The sequence below is a fragment of the Carcharodon carcharias genome, chromosome 28, assembly GCF_017639515.1.
Source record: "Carcharodon carcharias isolate sCarCar2 chromosome 28, sCarCar2.pri, whole genome shotgun sequence".
Taxonomy (NCBI): domain Eukaryota; kingdom Metazoa; phylum Chordata; class Chondrichthyes; order Lamniformes; family Lamnidae; genus Carcharodon; species Carcharodon carcharias.
The window spans coordinates 31986167-32013349 of record NC_054494.1 but is presented as its reverse complement, the minus strand read 5'-3'; the positions used below and the strand labels follow the sequence as shown (position 1 = coordinate 32013349).

Sequence of the window (27183 nt, the reverse complement as noted above, 5' to 3'; positions counted from 1 at the left end):
TGCCTCCTGCCCTTGCCCTTCTAGGTGGTAGAGGTCACGGATTTGGAAAGTGCTGCTGAGGGAGGCTTGGCAAGTTACTGCAGTGCATCTCTTTCTATCATACACACTGCTGCCATTGTGTGGTGGAGGGAATGGATGTTGAAAGTGGTGGATGGGATTCCAAACGAGCGGACTGTTTCATCCAGGATACCATTGAACGTCTTGAGTGTTTTTGGAGCTGCACACATCCAGGCAAGTGGGCAGTATTCCACCACATTCCACACTTGTGCCTTATAGATGGTGGGCAAACTTTGGGGAGACAGAAGATGAGTCACCCACCATAGAATTCCCAGGCTCTGAGGAGGTGCCACACTGCGGAAGGTTCTGTCTTTTGGATGAGACATTAAGCCGAGAACCCATCTGATCCCCCAGGTTGATGTAAAAGATCCCATTACACTATTTTGAAGAAGAGCACGAGTTATCTTGGGTGACCTGACCAATATTTGTCCCTCGGATAACATCAAAAAGTGGTTATTTGATCGTTATTGCTGTTTGTGGGAACTTTCTGCGAGCAAATTGGCTGCCACGTTTCCTTGATTACAACACCGCACTGCAAAAGTACTTCATTGGCTCTAAAGCACTTTGAGGCATTCTGAAGGCCATGAAAGGTGCTATATAAATACAAATCTTATTTTCTATTTAAAAGTGGCCTCCATGCCTTATGCTTCAAAAATCCAATTCATTTTGACTTGAACAATTAAATTCCAGAAATGTAGTTGGGTTTGTAATCTTATAATGTAAAACACTTTGAAATGTCTTCCTGCACAATGCAAATTCTTGATTCTTCATTTCCAAATGTCATTCCGACCATTTCCCAATAATGTTCTACACCTCTTAAACACTGCAGATAATCCTAAATCAAATATCTGCCAAAGGTGAGGGACATTATACATGGTGATTTACTTTAATGATTGGATTATCAGTCAAATTATGTCTGATTGTGCTCTTGTGAAATATTTTAATATGTTAAAGGCACTAATATAAATATAAGTTCTTGTGGTAAGATAACAAATTTGTATTCAGTGCTTGATGTTTATTCCCAGCCCTGTTATTGAAACGCTTAAGTAGTTTTGCTTTTTAAGAATGCAAAACTGGCCCTAATTCTGTTCGTCACTGTCCTCCATTTTTCAATAAAATTCAACATTAAACAGATCCTCATTATGTTGCAGTTGCTCTTTTACATTTGTGTTTAAACCAATTAATCCAGTTATGAGTTATGGCAGCTTTTCATCAGTTGGAGTTATAGGCAGTTGTCTGCATTCACACAATTATCAACATATCTGTGGAGCAAACTGACAAGGTGCGATATTGGCAGATAACAAGTTACTGCTTAAACAAAACTCAAGTTGCCTTAATGTTTCAGTAAATAAATGAATCACTTTGCGTAGATATAGATCCAGAAGGTCCTAGGTCTGACACTCCAGTTACAGAAATGAATGACCTCTGACCATGTTGTTGCCTGGTCTGTTCTTAGTTGAGTTACCACAATGGATTATTGTACTGTAAACATGGTCAGCGGAAGACACAAAAATATAAGAAAGACTTGCATTTATATAATGCTTTTCAAAACCTCAGAACATCCCAAAGCATTTTACAGCCAATGGTGATTTTTTGAATTGCTGTTACTGTTGTATTGTGGAAAATGCAACACTCAGTTTGTGGAGAGTGAGATCCTACAATCAGCAATATGATTATGACCAGATAATTTTTTTTTATATGTTGGTTGAGGGATAAATAAAGGCCATGGGATCTTCTATGTCCGCTAAAGAAGACAGACACGGCCTCGGTTTAATAACTCATTTAAAAGATGGCACCTTCAACAGTGCAGTCTTGTACTGGCAGTTTCAGTCTAGATTATGTACTGGAGTAATAGCTTGTGATATAAGTCTCAACCTTCTGACTCAGGCAAGAGCGCTATACTCTGAGTCATAGCTGACATAAGATTCCACTGGCTGACATACTGCTGACAAGTCTGCTTGAGCAATCAATGTTGTCATATGATATTTAATTATTTAATGACTATACTTATGTGACACACCCTCTCTGCATACTCCACACCTGCTAACCACATACCTATTCCTTACTGCACTTCCACACAGCCTGAAGAGCCTGAGAAACATGAGAAGGAAAATTGCAAAACTGTATGTTTATTGCACAAAATTTGAAATGTCACCACAAAGGATAATAAATCTGACTCTGTACCATTGTTTTGATGAAGAAATATTCACTCCAGCCAGATCTATTGCAGCAATAGAATGTACAAAGTAAAGTGGGATGATATGGAAAGAGGGAAATCCAAATATTTTAAAAAGAAGCATATACCCAGTTTACTTAACTGGGGGTTAAATTAAAAATTAACAAAGAACATCACTATCTATAATACAACAACACAGCATTTTTGGGTTTTTACTTTTAAAATAATTACCTATAATTTTAAGGGTTTGTTGACATCTTTTTAAAATTGTACTTTTTTTAAAAATTAAATAAAAATCAAAAGCCTAGTGGAAGTCAGATGGGAAGGCAAGTGGTGATGATGACACAGAGTCTATAGAGGGATGTAGGCAGGTTAAGTGAGTGGGCAAAAACTTGGCAGATGGAATACAATGTGGGAAAATGTGAGGTTATGCACTTTGGCAAGAAGAATAGAAGAGCTGAATATTATTTAAATGGAGAAAGACTTCAGAAAGCTGCAGCACAGAGGGATTTGGGGGTCCTCGTGCATGTATCACTAAAAGCTAGCATACAAATTCAGCAGGCAATAGGGAAAGTAAATGGAATGTTGATCTTTATTTCAAAGGGAATGGAGTATAAAAATAGGGAAGTCTCGTTAAAACTATACAAGGCACTATAGTGTTAGACCACACCTAGAATTCTGTGAACAGTTTTGGTCCCCTTATCTAAGCAAAGATATATTGGCATTGTTGGCAGTCCAGAAAGGGTTCACAAGGATAATCCTGGGAATGGAGGGATTTTCTTATGACGAGAGGTTGAGTAGATTGGGCCTGTACTCATTGGAGTTTAAAAGAATGAGAGGTGACCTTATTGAAACATATAAGATTCTTAGGGGACTTGACAGGGCAGTTGCTGAGAGGTTATTTCCCCTTGTGGGAGAGTCTAGGACCAGAGGGCATAATCTCAGAGTAAGGGGCCACCCATTTAAGACAGAAATGAGGAGGAATTTGTTCTCTTAGAGGGTAGAGAATCTGTGGAATTCTTTACCACAGGGGGCTGTAGAGGCTGGGTCATTAAGTATATTCAAGGCTGAGATAGACAGATTTTTAATCAGTAAAGGGATCAAGGGTTAGGGAGAAAAGGCAGGACAGTGGAGTTGAGCATTATCAGATCAGCCATGATCTCATTGAATGGTAGAGCAGACTTGAAGGGCCGAATGGTCTACTTCTGCTCCTACGTCTTATGGTTGATTTTACACAAAGCGATCAGTTCATTCTGAGTGCTTTCTCTTAATGTGTAAGTTTGTAATGACAAATTATCATAACTAACTCATAATGTAAATGCAGGGCAGGAAAAGGAAGTGCATGATTTCTGGGAAGCCAAGAGAATTACGCTTAAATCGGATAAAATCAATGGAAAAACAGGAGTCTTAATAGAGGATAATAAGAGGGCAATAATTAGAAACATAACAGCATTGAAGGGATTGAACGGCATTTTTTTTTTCAGGAATCAATGAACAGCCACTAAAAAGGCAGAATCCTAATACCTAAAAAAGGAAACATTGCGGGAAGACTCAAGAGCACCACGATCCATAAACTAACATTACTGAAAATCAAATTAAATAAGAATTCAAATAGCGTAAGATAATTGAATCTGCAGATTGCCACAAGTCCCATACAATGACAAAATCTAATTCAATTGAACAAGAAAATGGCAAAGTTATCTTACATTTTATCAGGTCATGATCATTTGTGGAATTCTTGCATTATCCCACAATTGGGCATCTTATAATTTATACCCAAGAGCACCTTGACCAGGGATTTTGAATTGTGCCTGGATGAAGAAGTTTCTCCTGCTGCATTAGGTACAGGCGAAAGTTAGCTTCCACAGTATCTCAGGTATTTCTGCCTATAACTAGGCCATTTGCCATGCAAAAAAGCAAGTACCAACCCCAGCCAGCTGTTTGGTCGGTTAAACAAACATGTTTTTTTTTCTTGTTGCTGAAGGCAGCTGAGAAAAAACAGCTCCAAACCACAATGCATTTCCATTGAATTGAGATAGAACTTGGTCTCCTCCGATTCCTGGGCAAAGGCCCTAAGCGTGTACACAGCTTACTGAGTGCTCACAGTGCAGAAGCTAGAGGCCAAAGCCTTGTCCATGAATTGGGCCTTAGGTCTGATTTTAATGACTGAAGTGAGCTGTGGGAATTGTCTCTTCAGAGTCTGCTGGTTGGTCATCATGGACACAGATTGGGTCTCCTTACCTCACTAGCAGCTGCCAGATATGCCCTGTGCTGGAGTAGGGGAATAACAGAAGCGGGGAAGGGCACTCTTGCTTCTCCTGGCCCCACACGTAGAGAAGTAAGGGAAAAACTTACAATTTTTTGGGCCTCTATTGAGCCCTTTAGGGACCAGACACAGAATCCGTAATCACGAGCAAAACTCCAGGCGTACAAGTTTCCAGCAAGGGTTTGCAAAGAGGCATTTGCCCTGATTTGCATGCCCTCATTGTATAAAACTCCAACAAATATTGACTCCTACGGGTGTCCAATTCTTTGGTGACCATCAATCCTCCAGTAACTCACCCAATTTACCTTTCTTCATGTACAGGAAGAGAGTGCATGTTGATGATGGAGGCAACTACGCATGAACCAAATTATTTCTCATCCCGATACATGAACTGTTCAGAGAGGGCTATCTGATCATTATTAAGCTCAAACCTATTTGATTTTTCCCATTCCCTAGGCCAAAGGGACTGCAGCCAATTATTACACGCCATTTTTAATTGTTACACCCCAAATGAGATCAGCAAACAACACAGTCTGGGGATCAAATCAACTATTCTTCTGCTTTGTACAATGCCAGATGTTGGGTCTATACACTAAGGGATCTGGGAGATGGAAACTTGCATTTTGATATTTAATGTATGAAACTAGGGATCTATTGGAGAACCCTGCTTTATTTAAAGATGATATAAACTACTCTTACATTCTCTGAATGGTATAAGGGGCTATGCTAATGTTGCAAATGCTCTAGTTGTGATTTACAGCAGCTGATACATATTGGGGAAAGGTTAGGCACATAAATATGAACCAGTTTCCAGCTATATGGGGTTGTTACGTGGAAAGGAAAAGAAGTCTGCACTTACACTGAGTTTTCTGAGTAAGCGTATGTTGAAGACAGACTGGCTTCTGCTTCTTCTTTTGCCAGGTGGATGTTCACCATAGTAACAAGCTACCCTCTGCCACCAAAAGAAAGAATTACATTTTACACAACCCAAATTCATAATTTTGTAATTCAAATGTCACACAATCCATACCTTTTAACACAAATCACTCCTCAACAAAAATAGCCAAAACAGTGACATTTGCCACAGATTCCTCCACCAGCAGCCTATGGTTATGTTGTCTAGCATACAAATTGTATATTAAAAGCTGAAGCAAATGAACAGTGAAACCCGAGTAGATAAAGGAGCTGTTGACCTGTTGATGAACTGAATTGAAGGGGGAATGTTCCTCAGAAGAGCAGCTGGAAAAACAGACATCCAGATGTAAGAACATAAGGACATAATTCTGTTGTTTGATATATTCATTCCTGAGTTATAGATTTTTTATCGACAAGGGAGTCAAGGTTTAAGGGGTAAAGGCAGGAAAGTGCCTTTAAGGCCACAATCAGATCAGATCCTATTGAAATGTGGAGCAGGTTTAATGGGTGGACTCTTGATCCTATTTCTTATGATTTTATTTCTTGGTGGTTGCAAGGCTTGCTGTTTGGAATTTTTTTTAATAATATGTTTTTAATAAATCAATCACTGAGTAATGTAGGATATTGCAACACAAAGTTTACGATAGGATTCATCTGATGCTGTGGTAAAGATTATAGCCCAGAAAGTACTGCTGACAATATTAAAGTGCAAAGTTTCATATTTACTCATGAAATTTCTGTGTCTGCAATTTTTGCAAAGGTGTTAACTTTCTTAAACTGATGTGGCAAACAGCAATTTTAGGAATTATACTTTTCAAATTCCCCCTACTATGTATAATTATTGTGTCTGTATGATGTCTGCTGCAATTTTTAATTCTTCTCCAATTCCAACCTGATCAGCATTCAATCCTGCAAAGCAAAGACTCGGAAAGGTAGCAGAGTCCAGGGGAGAAAATAAATAGTTACATTTATGTTCAACAATACCAACGAAACTTCTGGCACTGAATCACATCACTGTCATTTGGCATTTATTAATAATGATCTGGCAAAGCTCTAATGGAAAATCCAACCTTAACTGTGTTGGTAAGCAATTAAACATCAGTGAAGTTCTGGTGACTCAGCTTGATCTTACCAACATGCTGGCCTGTGTTTATATCGAACTTGGCACTGTCACAAACCATATTCTGTGTCTCTGTCTGCATTTGTTGCAAGTGAGGTTTTGCAATGAAACAAACAGTTCTGTGATTTCTAGGATGTAATCAGAAATACAGGAAGTTATCTGGGTCCCGGTCATAGCCCACATTTCAATAGCAAGCAGACCACAAGTGGTGAAGTTGCAAGCATATTGCATCTGGTCGCTGTCACAGGTCATCTAATGCAAAATTATGTTGTGATTCCCCCAGTACTGCAGCTCTGAAGGCAACACCATTTTAGGAAATCTTTTAAGTTTTAAATATATCTGTTTAAATATAATAGTGCCTGACTCCTTGTTAGGCACCTGGTTCATCACCAAAGTTTCCATTGTTCACGGAAGAATCCAGATAGTGAATGCCATCAGGCTATCCAACTGTGGAGGATGTCACACTCCATCTGCTTTTGTGCATAACATCCGTACATTCAAAAGAAACTTCTTTATCCAGAGAGTAGTTAGAATGTGGAACTCGCTACCACAGGGATTAGTTGAAATGACCAGTATAGATGTATATGAAGAAAAGTTAGATAAGCATGAAGAAGAAATAAATAGAAGGATATGTTGACAGGGTGAAATTAAGAGGATTGAGAGGAGGCGTATGTGGAAGATAAACATTTGCATCGGCACAGGGCTTGGTAGTCTGATGTTAATCGGTTTGATTTGCTGAACAATCTGTATATTGAGTATATTTGGGTAAGTCCCCGAGAGCCAATTGCATTCCACCTGAAGTATTCAAGTATGGAGTATAAAGGAAATATAATTTTTTTCTGAAACGACTGTGGGATTCTGAAGCAGGTTTGTGGGGGCTGTGTTTGTGTTTTGTATGACTAATTCAACTGAAGACCGTCAAACTGCGAGGTTTAAATCATCAAAGGAATTAGGTGTAAAAGCAGGCATTTTGAAATGGAAATGGACGAGCTAAGTTGAGAGGTTGCTTGAATTTCAAAGGGGAAATAGAAAGTTGTGAGGAAAATGATTGCACCATGCAGGAGTTCATAGGTAACCAAGCAGTGGAGATATCATGTTTTACTGGCCTAAAGGCAAAGACAAGATGGAAATGTGAAAGCTCTTATATTTGGAAGACTTTGAATTTCAAACAAAGTTTGAAACAGTGGATTTAAAGAATAAAAGGGGAGAAATATATTTAAGGAAAGATTGAAAGCTGTATGACGAGTGGCCATGTGAGATCTTGAAGATTGTTCTAGAAAGCAAGGTTTTGTTTTAACCATGGATTTCAATTGTCGAGTAAAAGGGAGAGAGAAGCCCTGTGAAATACCTCCCTTATAACAACAGTGGATGCCTTGTGGTAATATTACTGGATGTTTCATAGATTAAGAATCTATTTGGACTGTTGCCTGAAAAAGGTGTTTTTAATTTGGGAGTCTAGCTAAGTAGAAATCTCTTGGGAAATGTTGTAAGACTAAATTTAACTGTGTAACTGTGACCTTGTATGTTTTAAGTTTTCTTTCTTCTATAATAAATATTTTAATTTCATATTTAAAATCTCCAAAAGTGGTAGTGGACTCGACTTCTGACTTCATCATATATCTTCTTGTAACAAAAATACAAATTGCAAATTGTTGTGATAACTTGGCCAAGTTTCCCTTTGGGATTTGGTCAGCCCAGCAATTATCACCTGCCAGATGGTAATTAGCGAGGAAAGCAAACATAATTGAAGTGATAGCACAGCATATGAAATTGGAAGGGATATGAGAGGGGTCATATTCTCCAAAAGGTGAGTCACTTGAATTGCTAAGATTCCTTTGGAAATGAAAAAACGTGAATTAGAGGCAAAAGAAAAGGAAAGAGAATGAGCATTTCAAAGGGAGAAAGCAGAAAGGCAGGAGAGAGAGAAGACAGAATGGGATTTGGTCAGCTCAGCAATTGTCACCTGCCATATCATAACAGGAGGAGCTCACATGATTAGGAAACTCAGTCAGCTCTTTTGCTTAATCTGGAACCTGGGCATTGTGCCCCAGGATTACAAGGATGCTTCCATAACTCATCTACACAAATGGATGGGAAAAAAGTCCATCTGTTGCAACCATCATAATGTTTCACTTCTCTCCACAGCAAGAAAAAATCTTGCAAGGATTATTCATGTACCAACCCGCTTCTGGCCACAAACTCCAAGACCCCATAGTCGCAAGCAATAATAAGCACTCAATTCAGTTCAGAAGTTCTACTATCTTGGGAGTATCCTCTCCAATAACACCATGGTTGGTGAAGTCACCCATCGCCTGGCAAAATCAAACTCAGCATTCAGCAGGCTCATGCACAGGTTTTGGAGAGAACATAGATTGAAGCTGAAAATAAAGCTCAAAGCCTACCGGGCAATGATTCTCACATCATTTCTCTACGGTTGTGAGGCATTGACAGCCTACCAGTGTCACATTAAGCAATTAGATGCATTCCACCTTCGCTGCTTAAGACCTGACTGCAACATCAAAGTGCAGGACAAAATCCCCATCACCAAAGTTCTTGCAAGGTGCTGCGTATCTGGTCCAGAAAGGATGCTGATCAGAGCTCAGCTCCACTGGGTCAACCGTTTGGTTCACCTGGAGGATTCCCACATACCAAAGACTGTATTCTACAGAGAGCTGAGCACAGGAACACACAACACATGACATCCCAAATGTAGGCACAAAAATATTCTGAAAGCCAATCTCAGAGCCTGTAAGTTAGACCCCACAACACGAGGGGGGGAAAAAACAACCCTGGACAGATCCAAATGGTGAAGTTTCTGTCATCTAGCAATCTAAAAGTTGGAGGAGAACAGAGTCAAGCCCCTGCAAGACAAGGGAGCATGCTGCATAGCCAGTGCCTTCATCACCTCTCCAATAGTGGCTTCATAAGTAGTATCTGCAAATCAAGATTTGGTTTAACATTACAAATGAGACGACACAGCCTAGACAGTGAACAATTCACTTCTTTGCTGAACGCTCATCCGTCAAAGTGATGGGAGAATCCATCATCAAACATTGGTATAGGCCAGCTGGGCTGAATGGCCTCCTTATGTAATTCGATATAAATCACCCGTGAAAACTTTGAGGGTAAGTTAGATGATTTGCTGTTGTATGACCACAGGAGGGTTACATCATGCAATGCACTGTGTATTATTCTGCTTCAAAGGTAGACTTGTTTCCCACCAAGACTACAAAAATTGATGTCCCAATTTTAACACCCCTCCCATTTCACATGCAGAGGGTTAAATTGCTTGCAGTTGCCCTACACCTGGTCCTCACTGGCCTCTGGTTGTGGCCATTTTAACAGATGGGTGCTGACCACCCAGAGAGGGTCCTCACTGAAACCCAATGGTCAGGCTACAATGCTATTTTATCTTGGCGTCCATGTTGTACACTATTGCCAGTGTCATAGTGATGGAAAGAAGCAGCAAGACCAGGAGAGAGTTTCCTTCTAAGGCAGGAGGAACAGGAGTGTTCCTCTGGCCCCACAAGGGAATCTTGGGCCCTGGGCTTCCTTCCCCCAAGCAGGATTGGATTAACCTTACCTTTCTCTTTCTGTACTATGCCTATCCAGCATTTTCTGCTTTTATTGTGGATTTCCAGAGTTTACAGTTGTATTTGTTCATACATATATCCGTTAATTAGCTATTTTGCAGCTTTCATTATGGTATATGGGAGATTTTTGTGAAGGCTAGTACCCTTGATCCCCTGCCAAGCCACACACACCCAAGCTGCATGTCAAAAGGGGTGCGGGTAGGGGAACCTGGTGTCCCACAACTCTCCAACTCTCACATATGACTCCCAAGCAGCTAACTGCGCACACCCACAGCTGTACACCAGGATCTCAACTCAATAGTTGTGTAAAACTAAATGAGGGACCCATCAGCTTCAGCTGGTGTAGTGTAGGGTGGGGACATCACCCCACTAGGTGCATTAAGACTGGGAATCGTGGACGAGTCAGGAGACACTAACAAGTTAGCAAGACAATGGTTCAGAAGGTGGAGATCAGCAAAGTGTGTGATACTTCCGGGGCACTGTCATGGCACTTAGGAAGGCAAGTGGCCAGTCATCTGTAAAGAGCTTGGAACCTCTACAAGCCCCATAGTCAGTCATGGAAAGTCATGCCCTGGTAGGAGTAGCTACAAGCAGGATAGGACAGGACAGCCTTCAATACATTGAATACTTAATTTCAGTATGCCAATTACTGTGTCCTACTTCAGTAAACAAAGAACTGACTATCCCTAAATAAATTTGCAGCAATTATTATTATTCCTTGAGTGGCGATGTCGGCCTGGTTCTCAATGGCTGTCACCAACTGGAGAAATAAAAGAAAATGGTATTAAGCTGATGAAATTTTAATATCATGTAACACAACCTACAAAGTCATAGTTTAAATCCTCCATCTGATTTGTCACTGAGCTTGTGTTACTGAACAATCATTAGTCTTCATGATTTATGGCATGAGCTTTCAGTAAGATCATTCCTTGCAATCAGTCCCAGACATCCATTATTCTATGTAAAATATATATTATCATTTTACTCAGTAATCAACAAATCTTTTTAATAACCTGTCACTCATTGTTACATTAACATTTCAGGGTGAATATTTTCACGGTAATTACACGCAGTGAAGCAACCACTGAGTTTGTACTGATACTGCCAGTGAACATAAAGAGAACCAGTGTTAGTATAAAACCACTGCCACAGATTTTAAGATATATCTTATGCAGAGTATAGGTAGAAATGTATTACAAGACAGAATCTATAAAGAATTAATATTGTACATTATTACAGGATCACTAAAAATACTCCACATTCAAAGAGCTACTTTTGAAATGCAGTCATTGGATTCGTGTGGGCGAATGTGATAGCTAGTATGCACACAGCAAGGTCCTACCAGCAGCAACAAAATGAATGGCCTGTCAATCTGTTTTTAATAATGTTGGTTTCTGGAGAAATATTGGCGAGATCACCCTGCAGCTCTTGGAAGAGGGTGAAAGGTTATTGGGGGTAGGCAAGAATGTGAAGTTGAGATTAAAATCAGATCAGTCGTTATCTTATTGAATGGCAGAATAGGCTCAAGGGGCAGAGAGTCCTTCTCCTGCTCATATGTAGATCCTGAGCATGTCCTAGTAAATAGATTCAGACAAATGACACTACAACAGCTAGCTTCAGTGCCCTGAGAATTCAGACCTAAACCATCCACAGGAACAGATTGCAAATCCAATGCAGGCAGCTTATCAATTTATTTGTATTTTTTGTAAAAGTGGAATTGTCCCAAATTTGCACTAAGTGCAGTAACGGGCGGGGAAAACGATATTTTACCCACTGGCCACAATGGTGGCTTCTCATGCTGTATTGTCACAAACCTGCCACATTAATTATGCATTCCCAGGAAACACGCTGTTTCCATGCCGGATGGGCTGTCATTCGCCCGCGACACCATCACCTCACCGCTTCATCACACCAGGCGCCATATTTAAAGTGCAGCCATGCGCACACCTCTCAGTGCTTCCAACCAGGGCTGCTGCACAAGAGACAGGATGGCCCCAAAAGGCAAAAAGATTGCAGCCCCCAAGTGCCTTTGGATGCCGTGGCGACCCACCATCATGTCCTCTACCCACCGTGATGTCCTCTACCCCTGCCCTGGCCGCAGGGTGGGCAGAAGCATCACCAATCCAGTAAGGGAGGTGGTGGCAGCGGTAGACATTGCCAATGCCCTTCAAAAGAGGACAGCCACCCAGTGCCACTACAGTTCAGGTCCATCTGTTTCCATGTAGGAGAAGCCTGCTCACATCAACAGCAAGAAGTCCCAAACTGGGAGTGGAATGGTCCACACTAGGCCCCTCACTCACTCTGAGGAGCATGCAATCGCGCTGACTGGTGAGGATGTGGACCATGCCTGAGGTGACGGTGAGGTCGGTGGCGAATATCCTGATGAGGATCCTGCACCACATCATCCATCTCTCAACGCAACTGTGAGTGCTCTCTCTCCTGCTTTTGACTCTGCTGCCAGGCACTAATTATCTCTACTCTGGTTCACAGGGAGCTCTGCCAAGTGACCGACACCCTCAGCCAGCCAGTCCCTCAGCTCCATCCAGGTCCTCACCTCCAGCCAAGAGGACACCACCTCCATTGAAGAGCTGGAAGTAAGCAGCCTGGAAGAGCTGTCACAGTGCTTACCCACACCCTCCACCAGTGCAGAGATACACGTCTTGGTGGGACCTAGATCTAGAGCAGGCTCAGGTTCACAATCTGGTGGTCACAGCATGGACACGTGTCCACAGCAGGAGGAGGCAGGTTCAGCTGAGCTCCTTGGCACTCAGAGGAGTGCTGGGGAAGAGGCATCTGTGAGATCCAAGTCAGATGAAGAATCTTTGAATTTGGCCTTCTAACTTACCCTGGACAGTTGGCAGAAGGCCCCCAGTCACCCATTTCCTTTCTCCCATCACTGTTGATCTCCGCTCCCCACTATCAGCTTCCACTCCTCTCCATGACCTACCAGCCACAACCCTTTTCCTTTGGGATGTCCAGGTGAATGAGCACATTCCCATCCTTCCTGAAAATCCAACTTCCATCCACTTTAACCTCCCCGACCTCCTCCTTTCCACCCCCAGGGTCTGTGTCTGCCTCCAAGTCCCCACCAACCACCCTCGCCATCCCTTCTACTGCTACCGTTGCCCTCCCACTCTACTGCCTCACTTTGCCCTCGGTCATTCCCACCATTCCTTCATACCATGCCCACTCTCAGTTCGCTCCCCAGGAGGCAGGAGGTAGTCATGGACTCAGAGACCTCCCTTGCACGTTCACCTGGACATCAACGCCCCTCTGGACACCATCCCCGCCTTGGAACCCATGCACCACCACCACCACCCCCGCCCCCCCCTCCCCCACCGGAATTCCCCCTCCTTATAGTCCTCGCCCTGCCCGCGGACTCCTCCCCGCTTAGTCCTTCCCCCAACTCTTTCCTCCAGCCTTACTCCTTACCCCTTCCCGATCCAACCTCCGCCCTTACTACTTCCTCTACCCTTGCTCGCTCCCCTCTCCGCACTCCTTCCTCCCCCTGGACTCCTTCCCCTCTCAGCACTCCTCCCCGCCTCCACACTCTTTCCATCCCGTCTTACACGCACCCCCCGAGTTGCTGTTTTCTATCCCATACCCCTCCTCCCCCAAATCTACTCCCAACCTCCCCCCAACACCTTTGTTTCTCCCGCCCTCAACTTTAATCCCAACCCCCCAACATCTTCCTCTCCCAGTTGATCCTAGACCTTCCCCCCACCCCCCCACCCCCGGTACATCTTCCTCTCCCAGACACAGCTTTCTTTCCATCCCCTTGACCACCAAACGTTGTGAGCAGACCCTCAATGGTGACTTTCCAACAGCAGAGCCATGACCATGAGAATCCACCCAGTATGCCGTGGACGTACCTCCCGAGTGCCATTGCTGCCGGGCTCCAGCGTCTTCTGCTCCTCGGACGTCCGCGATGTGAGCAAGGCCCTGGCGATAAGTCTCGACTTCGGCACCTCGCACTTGTCAAGAGGTGTTTTCCCGCCGATGGGGGCGGACGATCCAGCGGGGTGGGGCGCGGGGTGGGGTGGGGTTGGCGGGGGGGAGGGGGGGGATGATTCTGTGGGCTGGCCTTATAATGATATGCAGATGTATCACAATGAGGTTCCCACCGTCCAATGGTGGGAAACGCGGCCCAGCCATCGACAGGCTGAGCAGATAATCGCAAACTGGTTTTGCAACGTTGTGAAACCGATTTTGGGCCTTCCTGCCGTATTGTCCACTCATGCCGCCGAACATTCCCGACGCCAGCGGGCACGGAAAATTCTGCCCATTGTCGCTTTACCTCAGGTCACTCTGTAACCCAACTTGTTCCCAGTGAGGGACAAAGCCCAGCTAACTGCCTAGTGCTCCCCCTGCTGGTCCGACTGAAAGATGCAAGTTCAAACTCTCATCCCATCATTCCAAAGGATAGCTTGTAGCTACGTCAAAATGTATTGAGTTTTGGTCTCCTTATCTGAGGAAGGATGTTCTTGCTATAGAGAGAATGCAGGGAAGGTTTACCAGACTGATTCCTGGGATGGCAGGACTGACATATGAGGAGAGGTTGATTCGGTTAGGATTATATTCGCTGGAGTTCAGAAGAATGAGGGGGGATCTCATTGAAACCTATAAAATTCTAACAGGACTAGACAGGGTAGATGCAGGAAGGATGTTCCCAATGGTGGAGAAATCCAGAGGGGTCACAGTCTGAGGATATGGGGTAGATCATTTAGGACTGAGATGAGGAGAAATTTCTTCACCCAGAGAGGGGTGAGCCTGTGAAATCCGCTACCATAGAAAGTGGTTGACTCTTAACTGCCCTCTGAAATGATCTAGCAAGCCACTCAGTTCAAGGGCAATTGGGGATGGGCCTTGCCAGCGATGCCCGCATCCCATGGAAGAATAAAGAAAAAAATTGCATTGTAGCCTGCTCCCATACTCACTTAATATGGGCACCTCTTCACCTTTGATCAGAAGAGGGAATCCTGGTGACACTTGGTGTTTGCGTACCAAGGGTCTATGCACAGCTTGATGCAGCCGCACACAAAGGTGGCCATCAGGATGGGGGTGATGTTGGGCATGTTTTTTCCCCCCTTTATCTAGAGGTTTGTACATCGTGTCCCTACAAACATGGTTCATTTTCAACCTCCAGATAAAGCAAAAGATGCCTCAGGTGATCTTTTAGATCCACCTGAGCAGACAGATGGAGCCTCAGTTTACCATGTCATCTGAAAGACAGCAGGTCCAACAGTGCATTGTTCCCTCAATACTGCACTGGATTGTCAGCCTAGATTTGTGTGCTCATTAAAATTAGTTTAATTTGAAATTTGAGTGGCTTTATCCACTCTGCTGATTTGACAGAATCCTATAAGGACATCGCTACAGTGTGCTGCACTTGATTCATTTCCAAGTTGATAAAATTAAAAAGCAGAGAAATGTGATAAACTTCATTGGACTGCTCTTCGAGTCCTGTGCATGGTTCTCCATATTATACATAGGAAATAGAGACACTGGAGAAGGTGCAAACAAATCCATAAAATTGAGACCAGAACTGAGATGTTATACCCAGCAGGAAAGATTGAACAAGCTAGGATCCTTTCCTCTAGAAAAGAGAAGGCTGAGGAATGGTCTTTATAATTATGAAGGGGTACAGTAGGGTAGATGTAGGGAAAATATTTCCACTTGTGAGGGAAACCAGAACTAGGAGCCAAAAACATAAGAAAGCCACTCATCAATCCAATAAAGAATTCAAGAGATGATTTTTAAGCAGAGAGTGGCAAGAATGTGGAACTCACTACCACAAAGAGTGCTTGAGATGAATAGAACAGATGTGAATAAGGAGAAATTAGATAAACACAGTAGAGAGGAAAGAATAGAAGGGTATGTTGATTGGGTAAGATGAAGAGTGACAAGAGGAGTGAAGAATAAGCACCAGCATGGAAAAAATGGCCTGTTCCTGTGCTGAAAAATGTTATGTATTGCTGTGCTGGGTGAATCAGTCCGAGTAATGTTTATATAGCAGTATGATCAGATCTTTCCCACCCCGGGCTAAGGATGCTGACTTTTGTTGGATACAATTCCGCTCATAGTGTGATAAAGTATAAAGTATATATACTTGATTAACATTTTTATGAATGTGTCTGCCCACTTCAAAGATTTGTACACAAGATCTTTCTGTTCTTGTACCATTTAACTTGTATTGCCTCTTCTCATTCATCTGTTGAACCTCGCATTTTCCTGTGTTGAATTTCATCTGCTGTCAGTTCCCCCATTCCACCAGCCTGAATATATCCTCTTGAAATCCATTTTTTTTTATTCGTTCGTGGAACGTGGGCATTGCTGACCATGCCAGCATTTATTGCCCATCCCTAATTGCCCTTGTTCAGAGGACATTTTTAAGAGTCAGCCAGATTGTAGTGGGTCTGGATGGCAGATTTCCTTCCCGAAAGGGCATTAGTGAATCAGATGGGTTTTTATGACAATCAAGAAAGGTTTCATGGTCATCATTAAACTTTTAATTCCAGATATTTATTGAATTCAAATTCCACCATCTGTTGTGGTGGGATTTGAACCCTGGTCCGCAGATCGTTACCCTGAGTCTCTGAATTACCAGTCCAGTGGCAATACCACTAGACCACCACCTCCCCTATCTTCTTCATTGTTCCCATGTTTGCTACACTTCAAAGTTTCATAACATATGCAAATTTCAAAATTATGCCCTGTACCCCCAAGTACAAGTCATTACTGTATAACAAAAACAGCAGGACCCTGGTACTGAACCTTGGCCAACACCATTGTATTCATCCCTCCGGTCTAGAAAATGGTCATTCACCGTAACTTTTTGTTTGATTCTAGACAGTGAGATTATTTGTTGATGGAGAGGAATTACCCAGTCTGGCCTACCTGTGACTCCAGACCCACAGAATTGCAGTTGACTCTTAACTGCCCTCTGAAATGATCTAGCAAGCCACTCAGTTCAAGGGCAATTGGGGATGGGCAACAAAGTCTGGCCTTGCCAGCAATGCCCGCATCCCATGGAAGAATAAAGAAAAAAAATTGCATTGTAGCCTGCTCCCATACTCACTTAATATGGGCACCTCTTCACCTTTGATCAGAAGAGGGAATCCTGGCTGATTTCCCCTTCTTGAGCCCGAGGAACTTACAGTGGGAATGATACATCCTCTCCAGCTAAAGTCAGCAAACTAGGCACAGACTAGAAATTGAATCTGGAACCATCTGATCATGTTCTATCAGGCATGGCTCAAGTGTAGCACCCTCACCTCTGTGTCACAGGATTGTAGGTACAAGTCTCACTTCAAAATCCTTAGCATATAATCTATGTTGGTACTTCCAATGCAGTACTGAGAGAATGCTGCACTGTCAGAAGTGTTCTCTTTTGGATGAGAAGTTACACTAAGGCTCTGTCTATCCTTTCAGATAGACATAAAAGATCACATGGTGATATTTCAAAGAAACGTTCTCCCCATTGTCAGGCCAATGTTTATCCCTCAATCAACATCACTAAAACAGATTATTTGGTCATTATCTCTTTGCTGTTTGTGCCATGCTGCTGTGTGCAAATTGGCTGTGTGTTTTCCACAAGGCAACAATGTTGGCACTTGAAAAATTACTTCACTGGTTGTAAAGCACTTTTGGATCTCCTGGGTTAATAAAATGTGCTATATAAATGCAAATCTTTCTTTCATTAAGAGATTTTTTCCTTTCAATTTCAAGAATAATTGTTGCTGTGTTACCAATCTGTTATCCTGATCCTAACAATTAACTACCTATGGATATTAAACCAGAACTTAATACTGTAGTATTACACTATCTGTGTTGAAAGAAAGCAACAACTGCAGCTACTGTTGCAAATGAATTGTGTTTAATATTCTTTCTAATGACTTGTAACTCCTTCTAATTAATGGAGTCTTGGATTATATTCACTGTCCTCAACACAGCTACATTACAATTGGAAGTTACCATGTTTTTTTTCTGAATCATAGGAATAAAATTTGAAGAAACAGCTGGTATTTTCTTGCACATTCCCAACCAGAGCTGTTGCAGTGTAGTCCAAACAATGTTGTAAACAGTCAGAAGTAATAACATGATGAACACAAGGGAACCCTGAGCTTAAAGTGCCTCATTCGCTATTTTGTTTTTAATGTCAGGTCAGATTTTACTCATGAACTATTTTACATGCATTCAGTGATGTTGTGCTGCATCATATCATATGCTGAAGGATACTTCCAAATTCAATGAAAAGAAAAATCAGGATGTGTAATGGGTGGGATGTCAAGCAGGGAATGTAACACATGGAGTGTATAATGGGTGGTACGTAATGGGGGCATGTAACAGACAGGTTGTACAATGGGTGGTGTGAAACGGGGTGTCTAATGGGTGGGGTGTGTAACAGGGGTTGATTCAATGTTCACAATTTTACAACTTCACCTGAAAGGCAAGTTACTCCACTGTGTGCCAATACAAAGCCGTTAAACTCAGCATTAGGCTCGCTGAAACTGTTTTAATTACTGTCAAGGCAGAGTCAGAGGACAGGCAGTGCCCATTTTGATTTTTGCATGGCAAAGAGGGCATATTTGCTGCAGCTCCTAACTGCCAGTGTAATAAAAGAATAAGGCCCAACCATTCTGTGTTCAACAATGTCTGTGGTGAAGTATCTTAGCAAATTCCTTGGACACAATGTAAGTTTCATACTATTGGTCAAAGCACATTCTTGGGAACAATTTATGCTTGAGTTTAAGAAAACAGAATGTACAAATACGAAATAAAAGTGAAATGTGTTTCTTTAAGAACTTCTATGTATCAGGTTGTCTTGAATCACGGAGGACTGAAGGTCAGTATTTGAACCCAAGTCCCCCATTTATAAGAACACAAGAAATAGGAGCAGGAGTAGACTGTACAACTCGTCGAGCCTGCTCTACCATTCAATACGATCACAGTCATACTTTGGGCTTCAACTCCATTTTCCTGCCCACTCCCCATATCCCTTGATTCCCTGAGAGACCAAAAATCTGTTTATCCCAGTCTTAAATGTATTCAACAATGGAGCACCCACAACCCTCTGGGGTAGAGAATTTCAAACACTCACCACCCTTTGAGTAAAGTAACTTCTCCTCATCTCAGTCCTAAATGATCAGCACCTTATCCTGAGACTGTGACCCCGTGTTTTAGATTCCCCGATCAGTGGAAACAATCTTTCAGCGTCCACCCTATCAAACCCCCTCAGAATCTTGTAGGTTTCAGTGAGATCACCTCTCATTCTTCCAAGTTCCAGAGAATGTATGGCCAATTTACTGAGGCTTTTATCATCATTTATGTACCATTGAACTACATCAAGTTTGTCAGGAGCACCTTTCAGAGACATCATATGTGAATGTCTCAATGTCTACCATGGTTTCTCGAGCCCCTTTTAGTGTTCCCTTTTCCCTAACTGTTCCCTCGATCTCATTTATAACCCATCTATCACTGAGCTCAAGTTTGAGAATGTCCTGTGCATTGAGACCGGGTCCTTCACCCGAGGTTCTTAATGAAATCGATAAGGTGCTAAATCATTGGGGTAACATGGTATTGAAACAAACCACAAAGGAAACTGATTTGTTTGAGAGATTCACAATACTAGTTGTGCTTTCTCAATACACAGCCATTCCCCATTAGTTACTTTTACTCCTTTTTCCATTCTCCTTCTGAAGATTATTCTTCACTCAACAACTTGCTGTAAAACATTACATTTGTCCTTCAGAGTAGCTTTTTTTATTACAGTGGTTGACAAACAAATATATTTGTTGGAAGCACATGGAGTGTGACAGGCCCCAGTCACATCGCTTTATCTGTGACATTTGGGTTTTCCTTCATCCATGTTTCTCTCCCATATTCCCTTTTATCCCTCTGTGCTGAAGCCATCGAAGGGGAAATTGATCTTGAGCAACAGTGATAGGTTGGGTGTAAACTGGGAGAGTAATTTGTCCAATCGCTCAAGAGCAATTCCACCCCCCACCCCTGTCTGTTTTGATGGTGTTGATTGAGAGATGAATAGATAACAGTAGAACTCTTGTATTTGATTTAAAAAAGAACCATTGGATCTTATACCTGAACAGGCAGACAGGAACTCAATTTAACACCTCATTTGAAAGGTGGAGTCTCAGACAACTCGGCACTCCCTCTGAGCTGCACTGAAGCCTCATGTGAGGTTATGCTCTCAAATTCAGGAACAAGGCTTAAACCTGTAACCACTGACTCCGGGACAAGAGACTAGAGTGCTGCCACTGAGCAACCATGTGGCTAATTGCATTTCTGACACTTCTGATGAGCATAAAATGAGTTAGAGCCATCTTTGTTGGATCTGTGATCTCAATATTCACATTTGCACAAGTATGCAGAGTGTGCCTTTGTTTTACTGAGCTTTGAGTACTTTGCCTTCTTGGTTACTGAGTGGAGTAGATGTTTGTTCAGTAAGTATGCACACAAAGTACATTCACCCGTATTGTGTGTCTGTGAGGGATGTTCTGTTAAAATAGTGCATGTGGATAAAATGGAGTCACCATAGCCAAACCTAAGACTAATCAATAAAATATTGATTAATATTCCAATGGCCTGCACCAATCTAGCATTTCACTATATGGCACAGCTGCACAATACACAATAAGACTGCCTATTTATGCCTCCTGAACATTACCCAATTCCTCCCTTGCTTCAGCTCCTCTGATACTGAAATCCTCATCCACGTCTTTGTTACTTTGAGACTTGATTATTCCAACGCACTCCTGGCCAACCTCCCATTTTCTACACTTCGAAAACTTGAGGTTATCCAAAACTCTGCTGCCCATGTCCTCACTGGCACCAAGTCCATTTGCCCATCACTCATGCTCACTAATCTATATTGGTCCTGGTTAAGTAATGCCTTGATTTTAAAATTCTCATCCTTGCTTTCAAATCACTCCATGGCCTTGCCCCTCCCTATCTCTAACTTCTTCCAGTCTCATAATCCTCTGAGATATCTGCCCTCCTCCAATTCTGGCCTCCAGAACATCCCTAATTTTAAATCGCTGTACCATTGGCAGCCATGCCTTTAGCTGTCAAGGCCACAAGTTATGCAATTTCCTCCTTCCCCACCTCTCTACCTTGTTTTCCTCCTTTAAGATGCTCCTTAAAACCAACCTCTTTGACCAAATGTTTGGTCGTCTACCTTAATATCTCCCCATGTGGCTGGGTATCAAATTTTATTTAATAACACTCCTGTTTAATAACCTGGGATGCAGTAAAAGCGCTATATAGATAAAGGTTTCTGTTGTTGGTGTTAAACTGGGACAACTACTTCCTGTGTGACTGACTGGATTTGGTACATCAAGTACAAATTTGTGAACAATGATTTACAAGATTCATGGCCATGTTTCACATACAAAGAATTCCATACAGTCAACATTTTTGTTAAATTTTTATTTTGTTTAGAAAATAGTTGCCTGATAACATTACTATCTTAGAGACATCCAAGCCAAAAATGTATCTCTATCATGTATTGCTTTGTTTACTCTTACTTCAACCATGTAAACTGTCACAGGAACCTGAAACTTGTTCTAGATCTGTATTTGAGTAAAGGAACAGAATGTATCAGTAATGGATGAGGCAAGAGGTTTTGAGAAGCCATCAGCTTTTAAAGACTACATCTTGATACACTGATGATTCTAGCCAAATGTCACTCCTAATACAATGTTTTCAAAGTGCTCCTGAGCTAAGGCCAAACGAGTGCTCAAATCAAATGACTTTAAGCCGCTCGTCCAAACCTCCTACAAGTCATCAGTTTCAGCGTTGAGCTCAAGATCTATTCCAAGATTAACCAAAGAATCTGTGCTCATTGGAGTCCAGCCCAGAGGGGTCCTGTTAAAGTTTGGCCGGCAGCTGATACCTTGGTGGAATACGACCACAGGCTCAGGTTCTGGAGGAGCTGTATCAAATTCCGGGAGCTGAAATGTCATCAGTTTGGCTGCTTTTTCAAACCCTCCATATGGCATGGCAGTTCTGAAAAGGATTTTAAACGCAGGTTCAATTTTAAATTATAATACTGGAACAATGCTTTAGAAGGGCACTACCAGCCTTTCACCCTGTTTGGAAGTATGCTGCCAGCCTCCCGTTGATGTGTAAAGCAAATAAGCAACTCTGCCATTGAATTTATTCAAGGACAATCAATGAAGAAATAATTAATGATTACAAATGCTGATAGGGTTAAATGAAGAGGGTTGTGGGGAAGGGCTTGTATGGATCAATTGGGCAGAATGGCCAGTTTCAGTGCTATAGGCTTCTAATGCCGTGATGTAGAGCACAGCTGTTATTGAAAACAGCTATATTTTAATAATGGTAATGGATATTAAATATTTACATGATGCCCAAGATTTCTCAAGATGCTGTCATTTGTGAAGGTTTTTTTTTGTTTAATCTGAAATGCAGCTCAGATTTATTTGAAAGTGTTTTCTTCTCCAGGGTGACTGCAGTTCTTTAAGTAAGGCAGATTTGGCTGGAAGAATGTCGGCAGAGAATTCAGAACTAAGCTGAGATATCTAGTGACATGGCTGTATCAAGTCACAGAGCAACAGTCTAATTTAAGAAAGCTAATCAGGTCACATACACTTACCAGAAACTTTGGGAAGTGTACTGTTCAAACTCTCACCGTCTTTTGGGCAGTTATATGTAAAACAGGCCCTTTTTGACACTATTATTTTTAAAAGATTTTTGGAAAACGTAATGCCAACACTGGTCATTCAGCCTGCGCTCACTTGAATCACAAAATACCTTCCAGTCAAATGGCCAGACGGGTTGCTAGTCAGCCTGTCTATAACAGAGCAGCTGCTGTGGACTGGGTACCTCGGGCAGCTGTTTGATAACTGGTAAACAACAAAAGTTGTGACATAAGCATTTTCTGATTGCCAGTAAACATTAGCAAACCACGCAAAATGGACTCTTCTTGATTCTATCAGTGACACCTTGTGTTTAGAAGGGCTTTTCTAACAATTCTTCCCCTTTCTCCAGCCACACAAACACATACACACATATTATATTTTGAAAGGGGATTGGAAGAGAGGGAAACCATCAGCTTGTTTGATGATTTGACCCTCGATTGAACTCTTCCTTTTCATTTATTCCACATTTTTTCTCCTGAAAATGTAGACTTCCCCCGAGGCATTACTTACTGCCTGGTACTTTTCCTAAGTGACGATAACTTATGTGTGGAGCTTGACAATAAATATGGAGCAAGTTGGAATGGAGTCCAAACCTCTTCTCAATTAACATTCAATAAGCCCAAATGCTCAGCAGGAGTCACAAATCCGAAATGGTTACACTTATTCAGCATAGATTACGGTTCATTGCTTAAGCTTTTGCTTGGCTCAGTGAATGGGATGTTATGCCTCAACAATTGGTGCTGCGTGACGAAAGCAAAATACTGTGAATGCTAGAAATCTGAAATAAAAATAGAAAATGCTGGAAAAACTCAGCAGGTCTGGCAGTATCTGTGGAGAGAGCAACACCGTTAATGTTTTGAGTCTGTACGACTCCTCTTCAGAAGGGCTTCAGAACTAGTGCAGAATTAGTAGGACATTTCTCTTCTTCAGAAGAGTCATACAGACTCAAAATGTTAACTCTGTTTCTCTCCACAAATGCTGCCAGACCTGCTGAGTTTTTCCAAAATTTTCTATTTTAATTGGACCTGCACCTTTGTTTCTCAATGAAAACAAACAAGGATGCAGTCACCAGGGCAATATACCTGTAACTCATCCCCTGTAAAAGGAAGTGCTTTGTATACTTATGCACAAATAGCGGAAAGAGCTCATGCCCTACAACAGGCTTATGGCCCGTAAAAGGCTTATGGCTTTATGGATCACAAGTTGAGAGGTGAGGTGAGAGTGGCTGCTCTTGACATCAAGGCAGCATTCGACCAAGTGTGGCACCATGGAGCCCAAACAAAACTGGAATCAATGGGAATCAGGGGAAAAACTCTCCAATGGTTGGAGTCATACCTAGCACAAAGGAAGATGGTTGTGGTTGTTGGAGGTCTGTCATCTCAGTCCCAGGGCATCGAGTGCAGAAGTTCCTCAGGTTGCTGTCCTAGGCCCAACCACCTTTAGCTGCTTCATCAATGGTGACTTGATTGAAGCCTTTTAGATCTTGAGGGGTCTTGAGAGGGTGGATGTGGAGAGGATGTTTCCTCTTGTGGGAGAATCTAGAACTAGGCGTCACAGTTTAAAAATAAGGGATTGCTCATTTAAGACAGAGATGAGGGGAAGTTTTTTCTCTTAGAAGGTCATGAGTCTTTGGAACTCTCTTCCTCAAAAGGCAGTGGAAACAGGGTCTTTGAATATTTTTAAGGCAGAGGTAGATAGATTCTTGATTAACAAGATGGTGAAAGGTTATCGGGGTAAGAGGGAGGTTACATCAGATCATCCATGATCTTATTGAACAGTGGAGCAGGTTTGAAGGGCCAAGTGACCAACTACTGCTCCTAGTTCATATGTTTGTATGACCTTCCTTTCATCATAAGGTCAGAATAGGGGATGTTCATTGATGATTGCACAATGCTCAGCACCATTTGCAAATCCTCAGGTACTGAGCAGTCCATGTCCAAATACAGTAAGACCTGGACAATATCCAGGCTTGGGCTGACAAGTGGCCAGAAATATTTGTGCCACAGGCAATGAGCATCTCCAACAAGAGAGAATCTAACCATTGCCCCTTGACATTCAATGGCATTACCATCGCTGAATCACCCACTATCAACATCCTGGGGGCTTACCATTGACCAGAAACTGAACTAGACCCACCATATAATTACTGTGGCTACAAGAGCAGGTCAGAGGGTAGAAATCCTGTGGCAAGTAACTCGCTTCCTGGTTCCCCAAAACCTGTCCATCATCTATAAGGCACAAGTCAGTAGTTTGATGGAATACTTTCCACTTGCCTGGATGAATGCAGCTCCCACAACACTCAAGAAGCTTGGCACCATCCAGGACAAAGCAGCCTGCTTGATTGGCACTCCATCTACAAACATTCACCCCCTCCACTACCGACGCACAATGACAGCAGTGTGTAACATCCACAAGATACGCTGTGGGAACTCGCCAAGGCGCCTTAGACAGTACCCTCCAAACGCACAACCAATACCAGCTAGAAGGGCAAGGGCAGCAAACACATGGGAACACCACCAACTGTAAGTTCCCCTCCAAGTCACACACCATCCTGACAAAATCCTGGAACTCCCTTCCTAATAGCACTGTGGGTGTTCCTTTGCCACATGAACTGCAGCGGTTCAAGAAGGCAGCTCATCACCACCTTCTCAAGGGCAACTAGGGATGGACAATAAATGCTGGCCCAGCCAACAATGCCCACATCCATGAATGAATAAAAAAAGGGTTTCCAAGCTTTCCTCTACAATATTTCTCACAGCTGACTTAGCGATTGAGAAAAATGCACTGATTATCGATTTCACCAACGTTTACCAATGGAGGAAACCAAGTACAAGATGATTGTGTTGTGCTAAATTCTAAATGAATGCACATCTCCAAGGGCAGATCACACTATGAATGTGCATTCTTGTGTTTGTTTATTTAAAACCTATGGTTATTTTCCATCGCTATGATTTTCTTTATTCTACAGCTGTTTCAGTGAGCCAGAGCAATGAAGCCTGGGAGTGTTCTTTTTTATTTAATCGTGGGATGTGGGGCTCACATGCTAGACCAGCATTTATTGCCTATCCCTTATTGCCTTGTTCAGAGGGCATTTTTAAGAGTCAGCCACATTGCTGTGGGTCTGAAGCCACATGTAGGCCAGACTGGGTAAGGGCAGCAGATTTCCTTCCTTAAAGGACATAAGTGAACCAGATGGGTTTTTACGATAATCGGCAATGGCTTCACGGTCATCATTAGATTTTTAATTCCAGATATATATTGAATTCAAATTCCACCATCAACTGTGGTGGGATTTGAACCCAGGTCCCCAGAGCATTACCTTGGGTCTCTGGATTACCAGTCCAATAGGGAGGGACTACGTATCATTTTGAATTTTACATTGGCTGTCAGCATCAGTCTGGGCCTTCCTGCTCTCTTTTCTTGATCTAATATTTGATGAGAAAGGCAAAGATTCAAAAGTCTTTTATTAGGAATGTTTCTATCTCATGGAATATTCCCGCCAATTTATATGTTTTAGTCAATTTTACTTGGAGGACTTTTACCTGTCAGAGGAAATGGTTTCTCTTTACTTAGTCTATCAAAACTCCTTATAATATTAAATTCCTCTATTAGGTTTTCCCCCTTTGTTTTCCTCAGAACAGATAAAGCTATCTCAGCTTCTCCAATCTCTCCAATTAACTGAAGTCACTCATGCCTGATATCATTCTGATAAACCTCCTTCATAACCTGTCCAGGGCCTTGACATCCTTCCTAAGGTGTGGTGCCCAGAATTGTGCACATAATCCATCCAGCTGAGGTCTAGCCAGAGATTTGTAACATTGAACACGACTTTCTGTTTTTGTATCCAATGCCCCGATTTACAAAGTCAAGTATCCCATATGCTTTTTTAACTGCCTTGTCAGCTTGCCCTGCCACCTTCAAAGATATGTGAATATGTACCGGCAGGTCCCTCTGTTCCTTCACTGCTGCACCCACTTCTCTCAAAACCATTTAGATTTTGCTGTCTATTCATGTTGTTCTTCCCAAAGTACATCACTTCACACTTATCTGCATTAAAATATGTTGGTCATGTATTTGCTCATTTCACCAGTCTGTCACCTCATGTCTATTACTACCCTGCTTATTATTCACAACATTGGCAAATTTTGTATCATCTGCAAATGTGGTAATTCTACTCCCTGTACCCAAATCCAGTTTATTTATATATAATAAGAAAATCAATTGTCCTGATACCAAACTCAGAGGACCATGCATCCTTCTCTCCAATTAAGACAACCGCCATTAAGACTACCCTTGGTATCCTATCTCTTAGCCAACTTCATACGCAAGTTACCACTGTCCCTTTAGTGCTGCGTAGTTCTTTTTTCAAAGAAACT

General features: G+C 42.2%; 1 protein-coding gene across 3 annotated transcripts in view; it reads right to left on the bottom strand.

The window, feature by feature from the left end:
• Positions 1-21557: 21557 nt before the first annotated feature.
• LOC121270875 (myozenin-1-like) overlaps positions 21558-27183 on the bottom strand; it is a 48029-nt gene continuing 42403 nt past the window's right edge. For all 3 annotated transcript variants that reach the window (XM_041176434.1, XM_041176433.1, XM_041176435.1), the window contains one exon: positions 21558-22151. In XM_041176434.1, the coding sequence (XP_041032368.1) occupies positions 21920-22151 (232 nt within the window). In that variant the 3' untranslated portion in view covers positions 21558-21919. The remainder of the gene's footprint in view (positions 22152-27183) is intronic.